The 18,715-nt window shown below is 40.2% G+C and overlaps 1 protein-coding gene across 5 annotated transcripts in view; it reads left to right on the forward strand.

The window, feature by feature from the left end:
- The first annotated feature begins 971 nt into the window (after positions 1–971).
- The window catches only part of FBXL17 (F-box and leucine rich repeat protein 17), a 539,741-nt gene continuing 521,997 nt past the window's right edge, over positions 972–18,715 (forward strand). For 4 of the 5 annotated variants that reach the window (XM_058440651.1, XM_058440652.1, XM_058440650.1 and 1 more), the window contains exons 1-3: positions 1,247–2,387; positions 14,980–15,102; positions 17,949–18,206. In XM_058440651.1, the coding sequence (XP_058296634.1) occupies positions 1,395–2,387; positions 14,980–15,102; positions 17,949–18,206 (1,374 nt within the window). In that variant the 5' untranslated portion in view covers positions 1,247–1,394. Of the gene's footprint in view, positions 2,388–14,979; positions 15,103–17,948; positions 18,207–18,715 lie in introns of all 5 variants that reach the window. The other variant, XM_032156700.2, reaches the window with a different exon arrangement.

Below are 18,715 nucleotides of genomic sequence, written 5' to 3' on the forward strand. Positions count from 1 at the left end.
CTCTCATTTCTCTCATTGCAGTGACTCATTCCCATGGTACTTGCCTCCTCCAATTTTTCGCTTGTGAAAGCTAACCTCTCCGCACCAGGTACCACTCTAGCAGCTACCCTAGCTCTCTAGCCTCGATATAGTCAAACCTTCTAAAGGACTGGCTGCATAGCTATTTCCTCTTTCTCATCCGGATCACCAAGGTTTGTCATATAGCAGGCACTGCACTGTCATGTTTAAAATATATAACAGACGGCTAGACAGGATTCCGAAGGTGTAGACAATAAAGTGATCTACAGTTTGTAGCCTGGGTGTTGAATGGCTCACTGGGTGGGGAAGCTGTTATCTTTCTGCTGTGCACAGGTAATCTGATATATGCTTTCATTCTGAAATAAAGTTGTGGAAAGGCAGTAGTACGCAACAATTAAGAAAACACAAGTGGGTAAACAGTGGTGCCGCACAACCAATGAACCCCTCACATGACTTTGGTGCGCATCACCCAGGGGCCGCATCCGCCACTCCGCCTGAGGCGCGGTCAGCGCCCACACTAGCCCTTCCGGCGGAATCCGCCTCGCGGCTTCGAAGTGGCCTCGGTTTCCGAGTCAGGGGTGGTGATAGGGGTGGAAGGTGAGGGGAAGAGCCAAGCGGCTCCCGGCCAATGGCAGCTCTTGAACTTACACCTCGAGACGTCAGCGCGGCTGTGTAAACGGATGTCACACAGCTGGCTCGGAAGTGTCTCCTCCCGCCTCAGAAACGCGGCGCACGCCCAGCAGCTTCGGAAAAACCTTAGGCGGCGGGAGGCAGGGGCGTGCGCCGCACCCCGCAAGCCCACAGCTCCGTGCCCTAGCCGGCCGGCTTCTTCCCGTAGTGCCGGTGTGGCGGCCGTCCCGGGTGAGCAGCCGGGCGCCGGCGTCTCTGCCACGAGCGCGGCACCGCAACTGGCTCCGCCCCCTGCCGGAACGGGCCGCGCGCTCCTGCGGCTCCGAGCAGAGTCGCGGGTGCGCGCGCCGGCGGCGGATCCGCAGTTAAAATGGTCCGAGCGGGACCCAGCCTTGCCCCCGCCGCCGCGTTGACTGACTGAGCCGGCTGGCTGGGCCCGGACTGGTCGCCTAGCCGGCAGGCTCGCTCCCTCCCTCCCTCGCGTCCCCAAAGCTCGCGCCCATCGTTCTCCCGGCTTCCCTGGGCAAAGCATGTAGCCCCCGTCGGGCACTCCGGCGGCCCGCAGCTGACGCCCACCCCCCCCCCACCGTCGCGTGTGTGCCCGTGTGTGCGTGTGTGTGCGCAGGGAGGGCGACCCCGCCGCGGGCCGGGGGCCGAGCCAGCGAGCGGCCTGCCCCGCTGCCGGGAGCCCGCCTCTCTGGGTCTCCCTCCCTCCCGTCCCGGTCCCCCTCCTCGGGGCCTTCTATATGGGCCACCTTCTCTCGAAGGAGCCGCGTAACCGCCCGAGCCAGAAGAGGCCTCGTTGTTGCAGCTGGTGCCGCCGCCGGCGCCCTCTCCTCAGGCTGCCCCGCCGGACCCCAGCCAAGGTGCCCCCTCAGCCGGCGGCGCCCCGGAGCCGGGACTGCTTCTTCCGCGGGCCCTGCATGCTCTGCTTCATCGTGCACAGTCCCGGCGCGCCCGCCCCCGCCGGCCCAGAGGAGGAGCCGCCGCTCTCGCCGCCGCCGCGGGACGGGGCCTACGCTGCCGCCGCCTCCTCTCAGCACCTGGCGCGGCGCTACGCGGCCCTGGCCGCCGAGGACTGCGCCGCTGCTGCCCGCCGCTTCCTGCTATCCTCGGCCGCCGCCGCCGCCGCCGCTGCCGCCTCGGCTTCGTCGCCCGCCTCCTGCTGCAAAGAGTTGGGGCTGGCTGCGGCCGCCGCCTGGGAACAGCAGGGCCGAAGTCTCTTCCTGGCCAGCTTGGGGCCGGTGCGCTTCCTGGGGCCGCCCGCCGCCGTGCAGCTCTTCCGGGGGCCGACACCGTCACCTGCCGAGCCGCCTACGCCCCCCGAAATGGTGTGCAAGCGGAAGGGGGCCGGGGTCCCCGCCTGCACCCCCTGCAAGCAGCCCCGCTGCGGCGGTGGGGGCTGCGGCGGCGGTGGCGGTGGTGGTGGTGGGGGAGGGCCTGCGGGGGGAGGCGCTTCGCCGCCCCGGCCCCCCGACGCCGGCTGCTGCCAGGCCCCGGAGCAGCCCCCGCAGCCGCTCTGCCCCCTGCCCTCTTCTCCCACTTCCGAAGGTGCCCCCACCGAAGCTGGCGGGGACGCTGTCCGAGCCGGGGGCACCGCCCCCTCGTCCGCCCAGCAGCAGCATGAATGTGGCGACGCGGACTGTCGGGAGCCCCCCGAAAACCCCTGCGACTGTCACAGGGAGCCGCCCCCCGAAACCCCAGACATCAACCAGCTGCCGCCGTCCATCCTGCTCAAGGTGGGTCTGGGCGAGAGGCGCAGGGATGCTCGCTTTCCCCCACCCCCGGCCCCCGCCTCCGAGGCTTTCTCTCTCCTCCCCCTAAGCGCGGAGGAGGGGGGTTCCCTGACAGCCTAGGGACGTCCGATGGGGAGACTGGGAAGCCAGTGGGGCCTCTGCGTATGGCCTATTTTTTGAAGTAGGAGCACTTGGAGTCTACTGAATGTCTTTTAATAGCTTGACTCTATAACCCACCATTCAGGGTTCAGCTATTATTAGAATCCCAACCCAGTGGTTTAGGAACTTCGCAGGTATTCTGTGGAAAAAAATTTTTTTTTAATCGAGGAATTTATACTTAGTGGGTAAAGGCTTTGCATGTTAGTGTTTGAAAGTCTTTAAACATTACTTTCATGTTTGATGGCTGGTAGTTAATGTCAAACGGTTAACTTATTGAGCATTTACCATAATCAGGCACTGCACCAGAGCTTTATATATATAATATCCCATTTATTCTTCTAGTTAACGCTGCGAGATAAATACTGTTAATATCTTTATTTTATACAGGAGTAAACTCATTTCTCCGTGCTGTGGGCCACGGTTTATAGTAGTGAGTCAGGCAGAAGTGGTCTTTGCTCCTGTGGAGCTGACAGTCTAGTGGGACTTGAAGTGGTTGAATGACTTGTGCAAGGTCGCATACAGAAAGTAAAGGGCAGATCTAGGTCTTGAATGAGGGAATTTAAGACCACCTGACTTAAAGAACCCTTTGTTTATGCTATGTTTTAATGCCCTTCTACATTTTAACGCTTACATAAAAGCATACAGATTACCAGAGGTAAGCACAGATGTATTTTTTGTTGGGAGATGGGTGTCCTGCGTGAAGTTTGTGTCATTTTCAACTACCAAGGATATTTTGCAGTTTTGTCAATGCTAGTGACAAACTTTAGTTACATAATAGAGTTTTTATCAAGTTATTATTAACTTTTTTCCTCTTTTTCTTCTCCCACCCTACCCTATCTGGAGCTTAATAAAGATAAACCATTTTCATTGTGGGTGATACTAGAGACTAGCCATAAATAACCTTGATAAGAATTTGGCCACTTTTCCCGTTACTGAAGTAACTGTCATTAATTACAATTGTTATTGTCACCAATATAGTTTCTTTGACTAGACTTTTTGCATATTTACAGTACTGTGTGTTTGAGTCTGTTTTACTGTGATATTATTGTTCTTGTGAATGATACAGCAAGAGGGTGGGAGAACTTACATTTCCTTGTGTCAAAATGTAATGATCTAATTCTTTTGGAGGTCTACTTGTTGGAAGAGTAATTGCCTACTCTTTGTGTGCAGAGGTGCGTTTTAGGACAAAGGGAACTTTCTCGAATACTTTAAATCACTGGATGATATGGATAAATAAAATATCAACAAATATTTGGTATAGAAACTTGATTGCTGTCTTCTTATTTGGCAAAAAGACTGTTTCAAAATGAACCAAAACAAAGCCAGGTACGTTCTACTTACAAATTATTTCATGAGGTAAAAAACATTTTAATGCCAAGAAAAAAAAAGGGACATGATCTCATAATAAAGAGAAACTCTAATAGAATAAAATAAACTTATCCTATTAATACCACATTGTTCTTTTTCCTATTTTTTCCTGAGGATTGTTGAAAACTTTGTCTAAAGGACATATGAGAATTACCATGGGCTTGCCCTATTGTGTGTATTTGGACATGTTATGTAGATTTCCATTCCTTGTATTAGAAAACTCTAATAAACATTCTCTGTCTGAGTCTCATGGTCCTAGTGGTATTGAGCACGAAGTGAGCTGTACTGTCTGGGATGAATTGAATTAGCGATTGTTCAGTGTCTGCCAACCCCAGTTTTTGGGTGCAGCGACTCTGGATTCATAATCTTGTTCATTGCTCTGTTTCCTCCTTTAAGTGCAGTGCCTGGCATATAGTAGCACTCGGTAAATACTTATGAACGGATATATGATCAGGTGTTTACAGTCTGGGCTGAGACACGGGTGAATATGCCACACCACGAAGAGATATTTCTAAGGAATGTCCGTATTCTGACTGGAGTTACTGTTGGAGCCATGGTAGAGCCGTGTGGTGGTGAAAGGGTTCTGGCTCTGCTGGTAAGGACTGGAGTTGTTTGGCTTGGAGAAGGGAAGACTTAAGGAGCTATGACAATTTTTCTTTTCTAATATTAGAAAGATTGTTGTATAGAGAGGCACAGGTCTATCATCACTATTGGAAAACATGCTTAGAAATTAATGCCCTGTTCTCCTGGTAGTGAGTCAATAGCTATTATAATTGTATTGCTTTTGCTTCATCTTTTATGCTAGGAATTTGCTATAGCTGTAAAAAACAAAAAACAACAAAAAACGAGGCAGGTAGAATTTGGGAGAGAAATGTGAGGATGTTTAAGAATTTAAAGGATGTTTTTTGGGAAAGCTACCATACTTGCCCATTTGTTTTTTTTTTTTTTTTTTCTTATGGCAGAGGAGAGAAACTAAACTATATGTTGCATCATAGGCTGATTTTTGGCTAAATATCAACAAGGATGTTTCTCTTTTATATAGATTAATATTACTTGCTTTAAAGCAGTCAAAAATGCATTTTAATATAATAGTTTCTTTAAAAAGTTGTTTAGGCAAAATATCCTATTTTATGCTTATTACCCACATCTTAAATTTCTTCACTTGGATAAACCAAATTTGGATTTAGTCAATGACCTGTGGTTTATAGCAGCCATATCACTTTTACAAAAAAGATAATAGCTAAAGTCAGGCAGGTTTCAAACAAGATGCTACTTGGTTGCAGTGACCATGCCCTACATGTTGATTGTTAACTGACAAATTAGCCCTTTAAGACCACATAGTCCTTTAACCTTAAAAAATGATCTAGGCCTCCTAAGTTTTTATTTTCTCATTTATAAAATGAGGAAGACAAGCATAAAAATATCCACAAGAAATGTACTTTCACCTGTGGCTGCCTGAAGAGTTTAGTGAATCCTTTTCACACACAAAAAACTGTAAAACTGGCAGAATTGCCCAAAACTATTTGAACTCTGGAAATCAACCAAAAGCAAAGAAAAACATTGAGAAACATTTATTCTTAGGAAAACTGTTAGAGCTTCAGGTAAGAATAGTGCAAGTCTACAGCATTCTTGCATGGGCTTCTACTGTGACCTCCTGTCCCAGCACTTTTGGCAAGAACTGTAGTTTGGAAAACCAGCAGCTTTGCTGTCAGAGAGCTGATTCAATTTGGGGCAATGAGTAAAAACCTTTGTCGATAAAATGTACTGAACTTGATAGGGAAAAACAAGGAAAAACCATGTATTTGCTAGTTTAAGGTTGTAGTGCCAGTTGGGGTGAGTGGAAGAGTAGCTGTAAATTAAAAGGCAGATCCTGGAAATGAGAGAACCATAAAGGGATAACCTCTCCACATATCCTGGCATATCGTGAAACTATGCACATTGTAGGGGAGACCTGAGGTTGTCTAACTGAGAGCAAGGGCCAAGGCAGATGAGAATTCTCTTAAGCTTTGAATGTGCCCTCCTTAACCCACACACAGATTAAAGAGCAGGCTCAAGCTGTTTGAGCATATCTTTGGCATATGCATAGCTGAAAACTAAGCTATTCAGACACAGAATGACTTCCCTAGGAAGCCAGGCTAGAACATATATATGTGAATTAAAATCTGAACAGATGTCACACTGCCCAGGACACAGATTCCACAGTTTAGGGCCAGACATGTTAAAAGGCTCAGAAATATAAAATTCTACACTGGTGGCCAGGCGTGGTGGCTCACGCCTGTAATCCCAGCTTGAATCCGTGGGTGGAGGTTGCAGTGAGCCGATATCACTGGCTATGTTGTCCAAAATGTCCAGTTTTTAACAACAAATTTTAAGACACGTAAAGAGACAGAAAAATATGACCCATACTGAGGGAAAAAGAAAGCAGTTAATAGAAACTGACTGTGAGTGAGCCTAGATATTAGACTTAGCAAAGACTTCAAACTGTTACTATAAACATGGTAAAAGAAAGGAAACATTATTTAAATAATTACAGGAGAATATGATGACATTGACCCAACAAATTGGAAATCTCAATAAAGAAATGAGAGCTGTAAAAAAAGTTTTATTATTTTTGATGCTGTTATAAATGGAAGTGCTTTCTTAATTTAATCTTCGGATGATTCATTGCTGGTATATAAAAATATTTGCTTATTAGCTCTAAAATTAATTTTTGTGTTTATTCTCTGGGATTTTCTCTATATAAGATAATGACATCTGTGAATAGAGGATGTTTTAATTCCAGCTCCCCAATCTGGATGCCTTTTGTTTATATTCCATGTCTAATTGCCCTAGCCAGAATCTCCAGTACAATGTTGCATAGAAGTCATGATGTAGAAATCCTTGTTTTGTTTCTGATTTTGGGGAAAAACTTTTTGTCTTTTACCATTAAGTATAATGATAACTAGGGATTTTTGGTAGATGCTGTTTCTCAAGTTGAGGAAGTGTTCTTTTATTCCTATATTTCTGAATGTTTTAATCAAGTAAGGGTATTAGATTTTGTCCAGTGCTTTTTCCTGAATCAGTTGAGATGATCATGTGTTTTGTTTTTGCATTTTACCTTTATTCTATTAATATGGTGTGTTACATGGCTTTTTTTCATATGTTGAACCATCCTTGCATTCCTGGGATAAATCCTACTTGGTCATGGTGTATAACCCTTTTACTATACTGTGGATTTACTTTTCTTATATTTTATTGAAGATTTTCACATCGGTATTCATAAGGGACATTGGTCTGTAGTTTTTTGAGATTTCTTTGCCTGGCTTTGGTATCAGGATATGCTGGCCTTATAGCATGAGTTAGGTAGTATTATCCCATCCTCTCATTTTTGGAAGAATTTAAAATAGATTGGTGTTCATTCTTATTTAAGCATATTACTGGTGAGGCCATCTGGTCCTTGTCTTTTCTTTGTTGTAAGTTTTTTGTTTTTTATTACATATTCCATCTTTTTACATGCTGTACATCTATTCAGATTTTCTATTTCCTTTGAGTCAGTTTTTATATTCTAGGAATTTGTCATCTATTTCATCAATTTGGTAGCATACAATTATAGTATTATAATTGTGTACTTTTTGTAAGGTTGATATTAATGTTCTCATTTTTATACATGATTTTAAAATTTGAGTCTTCTCTCTTTATTCTTAGTCTAGCCAATTATGTGTGTGTGTGTGTGTGTGTGTGCAGGGTCTCTGTCACCCAGGCTTGAGTGCAGTGGTGTGATCATAGCTTATAGCTATGTAAATGGAAGTGCAACCTTAAACTCCTGGGCTCAGTGACTTTCCCTCTTGTCAGCCTCCTGAGTAGCTGGGTCCACAGGCATGCTGGTGTGTGCCTGGTTAATTTCTTAAATAATTTTTGTAGAGACAGGGTCTTGCTATGTTTTCCAGGCTGATCTCAAACTCCTGGCTTCAAGCAGTCCTCCCACTTTGGCTTCCCAAAGTGCTGGGATTATAGGTGTGAACCATTGTGCTCGGCCTGATCATTTTAAAGAATAAACTTTTGGTTTTGTTGATCATATATTATTTTTCTAGTCTATATTTCATTTGTATTAGTTCTTTTTTTTGCCCCTTGTTTCTGCTTAGTTTGTATTGAGATTTCTTTTTATAGTTTCTTGAGGTAGAAGTTTAGGTTGCCAATTCAAGATCTTTCTTCTTTTTAAATATAGTTACTTGTATCTATATCCCATACATTTTGCTATATGTTTTTGTTTTCATTAATTTCAAATTATTTTCTAATTTTCTTTATGAGTTCTTCTTACTTGTTGATTGTTAAATTTTCATGTGTTTGTGAAATTTCCAGATTTCCTCCCGTTAGTGATTTCCCCTCCTCTTTCCTCACCTCCCTTCTCCTCTTCTCTTTTCTTTCATTTTTTGAAACAGAGTCTCACTGTATCACCCAGGCTGGGGTGCAGTGGTGTGATCATGGCTCACTGCAACCTCTGCCTTCTGGGCTCAGGCAATCCTCCCACCTCAGCCTCTCTAGTACCTTGGATTACAGGTGCACATGCCACCATGCCCGGCTAATTTTTGTATTTTTTGGTAGAGATGGGAGTTTTGCCATGTTGCCCAGGCTGGTCTTAAACTCCTGGGCTCAAGTGATCTGCCTCCCTCAGCCTCCCAAAATGATGGAATTATAGGCCTGAGCTGCCGTTCCTGGCCTCTGTTACTCATGTCTAATTTCCTTTCATTGTCATTGGAAAAGATACTTTGTATGAGCTTAATATTTTAAAATTTGTTGAGACTTGACTTGTAGTGTAGTATTTTAGACTTTGGTCTTTGGGAATGTTTTTATGCACTTCAGAAGAATGTGTATTTTATTTTGTGTAGTGTTCTAGAGATATCTGATAGGCCAAGTTTAAGTTTTGTTCAAGTGTTCAGTTTACTTGTTCATCTCTTGTCTGGTGGTTCTATCCATTATTGAAAGTTGTGTGTTGTAGTCTCCAAGCATTAATGCAGAACTCTTTTTATTTTTTTCCTTTCAATTCTGTCAGTTTTTGCCATATGTATTGTTCCATGCTTTTACTCTCAATCTGTGTATATTTTTGGATCTAAAGTGAGTCTCTTGTAAATAGTATATAATTGGATTGTGTTTTTAAGTTTCATCCTGTCATTCATTGTGTCTTTCTTTTTGAGACAGGGTCTCAGTCTGTTGTCCAGGCTGGAATGCAGTGGCACGATCAAAACTCACTGCTGCCTCAACCTCCTGGGCTCAAGCTATTGTCCAACCTCAGCCTCCTATGTAGCTGAGACCATGGGTGCATACCATTATGCCTGGCTAATTTTGTCATTTTTTTTGTGGAGACAGGGTCTTGCCATGTTGCCCAGGCTGGTCTTGAACTTCTGGGCTCAAGTGATCCACTCAACACAGCCTCCCAAAAGTGCTGGGATTGCAGGTGTGAGCCACTGTGCCTGGTCCTGGCCTTATGTGTCTTAACTGGAAAGTTTAGCCCATTTACATTTAGTGTAATTAGTGATAAGGAAATACACTTACTGTTCTTTATTTGTTTTCTCTTATGTCTTATATATTTTTTGTTTGTCAATTCCTCTGATGTTGTTCTTTGTGTCAGATATTTTCTAGTATACCATTTTGATCCCCTTCTCATATATACATATAATTCTCACATTATATAAATAAATATAACATATCTAAATATATTAATAGATTTAGATATATATTATATTTATATTAATATATTTAGATATGTTATATTTATATAATGTGAGAATGATACGTATATATGAGAATTATATATATAAATAAAATATAGTAAATAATTATGTATTTCTTAGTATTTGCCCTGGGGGTTATAATTAACAGTATATATTATAACAATTTAGTTTGAATTAATACCAGTTTAGTTTCAGTGGTATATAAGAACTTTGCTCCTGTATTTGTTGTTATTGTCACAAGTTACAGCTTTAAGTATTTTGTGCCAATCAATATAGATTCATAATTACTCTTTTATGTAGTTTTTTAAATCATATAGCAAAGAGGAGGCATTACAAACCAAAGACACAGTAATATGCACTTTTATATTTACCTATGTAAATACCAACAACTGCTGGTATCCTTTATTTCTTATGTGATTTTAAGCCACTGTCTGATCCCCTTACATTTCAGCCTGATGGACTCTTTATAGTATTTCTTTTAGGGGAAGTCTACCAGTGACAAACTTCCTCAGTTTTTGTTTATCTGGAAATATCTTAATTTTGCCTTTATTTTTAGTGTGTTGTTTTACCAGATAGAGGATTCTTGGTTGACAGTTTCCTTTCAGCATTTTGAATATGTTATCCCACTGCCTTCTGGTCTCCATGGTTTCCAGTGAAAGATCAGTTGTTAATCATCTTGAGTGTCCTTTTCATGAGCTGCATTTTTCTTGCTGCTTTCACGTTTCTCTCGGTTTTTGTCTTTCAACAATTTGATTATGATGCATCTTGATGTGAATCCTTTTGCATTTATCCTGCTTGGAATTCATTGAGTTTATGAGCTAGATTCATGCCTTTCATCAGATTTGGACAGTTTTAGCCATTATTTCTTCAAATATTTAGGCCTCTTTCACTCTCTCTTCCTTCTGTGACTCCAATTATATGTATATTAGTATGTTTGGTGGGGTTCCACAGGTATGTTCATTTTCCTTGAGTCTACAGACTCAGTAATTTTAATTGACCTATCTTTAGGTTTGCCGATTCTTTATTCTTGTAGAGGTTCAAGGGATTTTGATGCTTCTCAAGAAAGAGATATGATTATAAGAGGTGGTAACACACAACAAGCTTCATTTGGTGGCAGTTGGACAGGATTATGTGAGAGGAAACTTCTTTTACAGCATGAAGCTGTGCAGAGGCTTACAGCGAGGTAGACCGCCATACAGAAGGGGAGGAGGGCAAGGCAACCCCAAGGCAACCCCTGGGGGACAGGAGAATTGGAGAGCAGGCTTACCTGTCTAGGTGATGTCACTCAGCAGCATGATGGGATGTGTAAAAATTTGAATTTGGTACTAGTGGGCTCTTGAGCTAGTGAGTCTCATCCTGCAGTGAAGAAATAACCTAGGAACCAATACACAGAGGTCATCTTTGGCTCATTTATATAACACTTCTGCTTGCTGTAATCTGTTGAATCTCTGTAGTGAATTTTAAAATGTCATTATTGTATAATTTAGTTCTAGAATTCTTATTTGATTTATTTTCATAATTTCTACTTTTTATTAATATTCTCTATTTGGTGAGACATTTCTATTTGGTTCTCATAATTTCCTTTAGTTCTTTGTCCACGGTTTTCTTTAGCTCTGTGAGCATGTCTTAAATTGTTGATTTATTGTCTTTGTCTAGTAAGTCCAATGTCTGGGTTTCCTCATGGGCAGTTTCTTTTCATTTCCTCTTTTCTTGTGAATGGGCCAGGAAACTATAGCCCTTCACAGGCCAAATCCACTGCCAGTTTTTGTAAATCATGTTTTATTGGCACGTAGTTGTACACATTCATTTATGTTTTGTGTGCCAGTAAAACTTTATTTGGTTATCTGGCTAGAAAGATGGAGTTTCTCTCAGAGATACAGCTGCCTGTGCTGCTGTGTAGTTTTGCATGACTGGGGCTGCTTTTATGATAAAATTAAGAAACAGTAGTGGGGATTCCTTGTTTACTTGTTGGACCACAGAGTTCTGTTCCCCAATTCTTTTGGCCAGAATGATGGGTTTACTTTTGGGGTCTATATTGTAGCTCTACTACTGACATAGCATTTGGGACATAGCCAGTAGGGAGAAAAGAGAAAAGGGGAAGAAAGGAAAACCAAAAATGAAGATTCTTCTCACATTCTCTGTCTTGCAGAGGCCCATTTTCCTGGTCCTTTGTCAGGAAAGATAGCTTTTTCTCTGAATTTTTGTTGATTTTTACCTCCTGTACATTTCTGTACAGAGGCCACCCTGAATTCCATACTAGGGGATTAAAGAAAAAAAAAAAACCAGGAAACTCATCTTTGTTATTGGCCATTCTTCAAATTTTGGCACCCTTCCACAATTTATTTGTTACTAACTTTTTAGAGTTTTGAGGTAATTGCTTTTAGTATATTGTCCAGATATTTCAGTTGTAATGCCTGCAAGTAAAAGGCTGCAGTGGGCTTAATTAATACGTGTTTGCTGGCATGGGAGACAAATTCGCTAGTGACTTTCATGATTTTTTTTGTTTTTCGAGAAGGAGTCTTGCTCTATTGCACGGGCTGGAGTGCAGTGGTGCAGTCTTGGCTCACTGCAACCTCTGCCTTCCAGGTTGAAATGATTCTCCTGTCTTAGCCTCCCGATTAGCTGGGACTACAGGCATGCGCCACCATGTCTGTCTAATTTTTGTATTTTTAGTGGAGACGGGGTTTCACCATATTGGCCAGGCTGGTCTTGTACTCGTGACCTCATGATCCACCTGCCTTGGCCTCCCAAAGTGTTGGGATTACAGGCGTAAGCCACCATGCCCTGCCACTTTTATGATATTCTATACTTCTCACTAGACTTGTTGGAGGAAAAACTGGTTGTGAAGATAACAGGCAGTTGTTTTCCCAAGGCCCAAGATTTAAACATAATAGAAATTCTAGCTTATATGTTTACAACTGTTGTCCATATAGTGGTAAGTCATTTTAGGTCATAATTATAATTGAAATCATGTATTACAACAATCCTTGACTAATAGCCTTTAGTTCAACGTCATTTTGTTATAATGTTAATGAGAGAAAAAACAAAACAATTCCTAGCTGGGCCCACTGTCTGTGTAGAATTTGCATGTTCTCCCCATGCCTGCACATATTTTCTCTGGGTACTCTGGTTTCCTCCCACATCCCAAAGCTGCGTAGGTTAGGTTTTGTATAAGGTGTGCATGTGTCTAGATGGTCCCAGTATGAGTGAGTGTAGGTGTGTCCTGTGGTGCACTGGTGTCCTGTGCATTGCTGGTTCCTACCTTGTGCCCTGACCTCTGGTCACCTGCAACCCTGAACTGGAATAACTGGGTAAATAATTATCTTACTTGTTTTTATTAATCTTTCTTAAATGTATAGCTCACATTTGTTTCAGTGTTTAACCTTATTTAATAATTCCTTTAAATTAATATCTTTTATATTCAGTTTTATTTGATTGTCTCAAAAGTATCTTCTTACAATTGGTTCAATTCTGGATCTCAGTGTGGCCCACACATGGTATTTGTTGATAAAGCTTTTAATTTTCCAAGATTTGTATTGGCCCTCATCCTGACCCTAACCATCTTTTTATGATGTAACTTTTAAAAATTATTTTTTAGAATATATTTTATTTTGGAATAATTTTATTTTTATTGTATATATTTAAAACATATGGTGTTTTGACATGGAATACATTCAGATTTGTAGAAAAATTGCAATGATAGTACAGAGATTTCCCCTATATTCCTTATCCAGTGTTGACGAAAGCAGTCAAACTCTGTAAAATATTTGAAGAGATTTACTCTGAGCCACATATGAATGATAAGTGGCCTGTGACACAGCCCTCAGGAGATCCTGAGAACATGTGCCCAAGGTGGTTGGGCACAACCTAGTTTTGTACCTTTTAGGGGGACATGAGACATAAGATATACATTGGTTCGGTCCAGAAAGGAGGGACAGACTCGAAATCAGGGCTACCGGGTTATAGGTAGGTAAAAGATAAAAGGTTGGATTCTTTTGGGTCTTTTATCAGTGTTTCACTGAATACTCAATTTACACCTGGGGGGTATAGAGGAATAATCACTTATGCCTTAGTCTGACTCAGTGAACCTGCATTTTTACATAAACAATATGGCAGAGGAAGCAATCAGATACACATTTGTCTCAGGTAAGCAGAGGGATGATGGAGTTCTGTCTGTCATTTGTCCCATATTTGTGAAGAGAAGCTATTAACGTGGTGGAGCAGAGGGGTGATGGAGTTCTGTCTGTCATTTGTCCCATATTTGTGAAGAGAAGCTATTAATTTACATGGTCAGGGTGAAATTCAACAGAACTGCTTTAGGATCAAGATCTTGAGGTCTACAGAGAATTTCCTTGTGGTCAAATTGTGAGGGAAGTATGTAGCTTTTTTTTTTTTTTTTTTTTTTTAATCCTTGTAGCTGTCTTATTTAGGAATAAAATGGGAGGCAGGCTTGCCTGATGCAGTTCCCACCTTGACTTTTGTCTTTGGCTTAGTGATTTTGGGGTCTTGAGACTTATTTTTCTTTCATACTTGTGTACTTCCCCTAATTTTATTTTCTTCTGACACTGTGGTACATTTGCCAAAACTATGAAATCAGCATTGGTACATTACTATTAGTTAAACTCCAGTCTTTATGTGGTTTCACTCATTTTTCCATTAATGTCTTTTTCTGTCCCAGGATCTAGCTGGATAACATTAGTTCTCATTCTTTCTTAGTCTCCTCTGGATTGTGATAATTTCTTTCTTTTTTTGTTGTTTTTCATGACCTTGAATTTTTTGAGGAGTTTTGATCCAATATTTTGTAGAATGTCCCACATTTGGTATATATATTTTCTTTATTATTAGATTGGTGTTATGAATATTTTGGAAAAGATACCATAAAGGTAAAGTACCTTTCTTATGATTTACTTTTGTTTTTCTTTTTTTCTTAAATCACATATGAAAAGTTCACATGGCTCCAAGGTGAAACTGTAAAACTTCAGAATAATCTCAAGTTTATCACTCTTTCTTCCTTAGTCTTTTTTCCCTTCCCAGAAAGGTAAACAGTTTTTTTTAAATTAGTTTTTGGTTAATGCTTTCAATTCTTTTTTTTTTTTAATATAAGCAAACACAAAGGTATACATGGACACACATGTCTCTTCCCCTCCTCTTCTTACAGAAAATACAACATCAGTCCTTTTTTAGCTCCTGTATCATAGTTTCTCTTTAAGGTGGTGTCTTACAGTGACTTACAATAATGGCCACTTTTATTCAAGAAGGTTTTCTTTTTACAAAGTTAACTTTTTCTAATTAATAAAAACCTTTTCCTGTGCCTTGAAAATGTTTAGCACATATTATATGGTACCGTTTTTTATTCACAGATATTTTCCAATTTGTCACTGGATGAGCGTTGCCTTTCCGCATCATTGGTTTGCAAGTACTGGCGTGACCTTTGTTTAGACTTCCAGTTTTGGAAGCAGCTGGATCTTAGTAGTCGTCAGCAGGTATGGAATCCAATTCTAAGTAACACTCATATGACCTACTCAAAAAATATCTTTATTCCTCTTCAGAAATCTTTACTGTCTTCTTGTTTTTTAAGGTAGTTCAAATGACTATAATCTACAATTTTGTGCTTTTGTAGTTTTTTGTGTATGTGATTTCGAGATAAAGCTAGATTCTTATAGTAAACAAGATAGTTTTTCATGTAGATTGGTAATTTAGCATTGCTTTTTAGGTCTTTTTGTCTTTTTTCATTACCTTTCCAAAAAGTTATTAAACTTCTTTCTGTGGGAGATCATATTACAAATAGTTTAATAGTAGAAAATGATGGCAAATATTTCTGTAGCACTGCCTCTGTGCTGTGTACTGTTCTAAGGGCTTCATACATATTAGTTCATCTGATCCATCCAACAACTCTGTGAGTATATACTGTTATTTTTTCTCCTTTACAGATGAAGAAATGGAAGTAAAATGGGCTAAGATAACCTTTTTTTTTTTCTTTAACTTTTCTTTTGGTGGACTTTCTACGCTTCCTGTTGCTTAGCTGCCTAATGTGTTTATATAGGGGCATAAATTAGGAAAAAGCTTGTAGTGTTTGTTGCAAACAGTTTTTTTTTGACTTGTTAGATTTCATTTTTAAAACTTGATGGTATTTGGCGTTAGAAATGTGTAAAAATATCAATAAGAATAGCATTTTATTGAAGTACTAAACCTGGTCTAAATTCTGCCATGGTATATTACTACTGGTGTGCTGATAAATGTTTAGCAACTGTCTTTAAAAAAAGCCCTGATTTGTAATATTTGCCAATTTCTGTTACATAAATACTTGCACCATGACCAGTGTCAAGCTACACATTATGACATTGAATGCAGATTTGGAAAGAGGGGCACACTGTAAACTCTTGTGAGTTGCTACAAGTCAGCTCCAGCACACTGGTAGTGTATGTGTTTGTGTGTGTATAACACACACTTTAATCAAGTTAAGCAAGCTCACGAGGATTTGTGTATAAGTTGTTCCCTTTCTGTTTTTCTCCTTCATTGGCAAGAGGTTAAAGCTATTAAGATAATTTGTTATTTACTTGCTTGGATTCATGACCTTTATATCCAAGGAGAATGGTGAGGGAGTTAGTTGTGGGCAGTAGAATGGAGAGCAGGTATGTGTAAAGTAATCTATCAGTTTGTTACATCATTACTCTTGAATGTTTGAGTTATTTATTATGAACTCAGACTAATAATAGCTTCCTCCCCCATCCCAACCCCCTCCCCACCCAGCCCGCTGCTGGTAGTAAGGTGTGGAGATGAAAAAGTAAAAAATAAAAGGAGAGGTATGTCAGAGTTTTAACTTTTCCGAGAACTGTGTTTATGCTGTTTCCAACAAGCGTAAACAAAGATAGTTTTATCTTTGGCTGTTACTCTAAGTGCTGCTTAACAGTGTAGTTCTTTCCTTCTATTCTAAATTTCATTTGCATTTTCTGTCTCCATTATTTTTACTGAAAGGACTTGAATAACATTAACTTGGTTTTGTATTTTGGAAATGTGGTGATTGGGCACAGAATATGTAGAAGCTGGTTTTAAAACAAAAATTCAGATGGCCATCTGAGTTTTTCACCAGATGAATTGAGTCGTCTGAAAAAAACTTTTTGATGTGGACATTTCTATATAGTCTTTGGTGTTCTGATAGGCAAAATGGTGTATTTTCCAACCTATGAATTATATGTGAGGTACTGTGAGGTACTGTTTCTCATAGAAACAGTAAAAGATTAAAAACTTACATGCTGTGGTATCATCTGATATCAAGTGCAAAAGTGAAGATTCATATAACATTATTACTGATGTATACTATTTCATGGGTTACAAATGGAAAGTGAAACATTGAAAATCTCAGTATAGTTTTGTTTGTGGTGAGTTTTTGCTGAATTTGAATTTTCCCACTAAGGATCGATTTTTAGGCTTTTAATGAAACAAACACATATCCTTCGTTGGTGTTTTCTGATACCACTTCTGACATCAAATATATGGAGTTTTTCCACACTAACAGATAATTTTCTGACACTAACTGGATGTACAACAATTCAATTCAGCTAACTCCCAGAGGTATCACTGAGTTTAAGGGCTCAGTCCCACAAGACTACCCACACTTCAGATATCAGTTGCAAGTCCCAGAAGCCACCTGAACTTCTCACTGACCAATTATAAACTTGAGAGTTCCCTTAATTTCTTTCTCGGTTTTGACAATTAGCCACAACTATTCACAGAACTCTGGAAAATACTTATTATATTTATGGGTTTATTATAAAAGATATAGCTCAGGGCCAGCCCACTGGAAGAGATGCAGAAGGCAAGATATGGGATATACCACCCTCTCAGCACTTTGATGTGTTTACCATCTGAATCTCTGTCGTTTGAGTTTTTATAACCCAATCTCCAGCTTCCTTCCTCTCCTGTAAGTAGTGCTGAAAGTTATCACCCTCTAATCGAGGGTTTAGTTTTTCTGGTAACCAGCCCGCATTCTGAAGCCATCTAGGTGCCGCACTCTAAGTCACTTCATTAGTATGAACTCAAATATGGTCTAAAGGGCTCGTTACGAATAACTAAAGAAATTCTATTGCTTAGGAAATTCCAAGAATTTTGGGAAATCTGTGGCAAAAATTCAGGACAAAGACCAAATACAATATTTTTATTATACCAAATTCTTGTTATGCTTCAATGTTATGACGGTTGCTCTTTTGATTGTATTGTTCATGCTATAATCTAATTAGTATATTGTTTATTGTGGAACATTTAATTTAAAAACGGAAAATACGTTTTTATTTTTAGCAAAAGTTTAAATTTATTGCATTTTCTCTTACAGGTCACTGATGAATTATTGGAAAAAATTGCATCAAGGAGTCAGAATATAATTGAAATCAACATTTCTGATTGTCGCAGTATGTCTGATAATGGCGTATGTGTTTTAGCATTTAAATGTCCTGGACTTCTTAGGTATACAGCCTACAGGTGTAAACAACTTTCTGACACCTCTATTATTGCGGTTGCCTCTCACTGTCCTTTACTTCAGAAAGTGCATGTAGGCAACCAGGACAAACTCACTGATGAAGGACTCAAGCAGGTAAATTTTAGCATTTATAAAGTGATTTTACTTGAATTAATTCAAAATGTTTTCTAGCAACAACGTTTTAAATGGTTATGTTAAAAATAATTCCCAGAGACTCAAGTGAATCATCTTTTTTACCTATTAATGAATATTTCTTTAGATTAGTTAACTAGAGTGCCATGGTTATAATCAGTAAATTAACTGCTATGTTTTATAGTGAGAGCCTGAACTTCTGTGACCGGCCATTTTATAAATTTATGCTCTTGTTACTTAAATTTTTTACCACATTTTGCTTTGGGCAACTGCGTAGTTTGGGTCAGCATGAGGTTTTAAAAATTAACGTTTTAATTCCCCTTTTATTATACTAGATGACATACATGCTTAAATATCTAAATGTTTAAGGGATAAATGGAAGTCCAAATTGAAGATTATAAAAGTTAGAACAAAGGGCTAATTACCTCTATTTGGTACAATAACTGGGTTAAAAATAGTATTATGCATACCTTCTGTTTACTATACTTCCT

This window comes from Hylobates moloch, unplaced genomic scaffold, assembly GCF_009828535.3.
Source record: "Hylobates moloch isolate HMO894 unplaced genomic scaffold, HMol_V3 SCAFFOLD_6, whole genome shotgun sequence".
NCBI lineage: Eukaryota > Metazoa > Chordata > Mammalia > Primates > Hylobatidae > Hylobates > Hylobates moloch.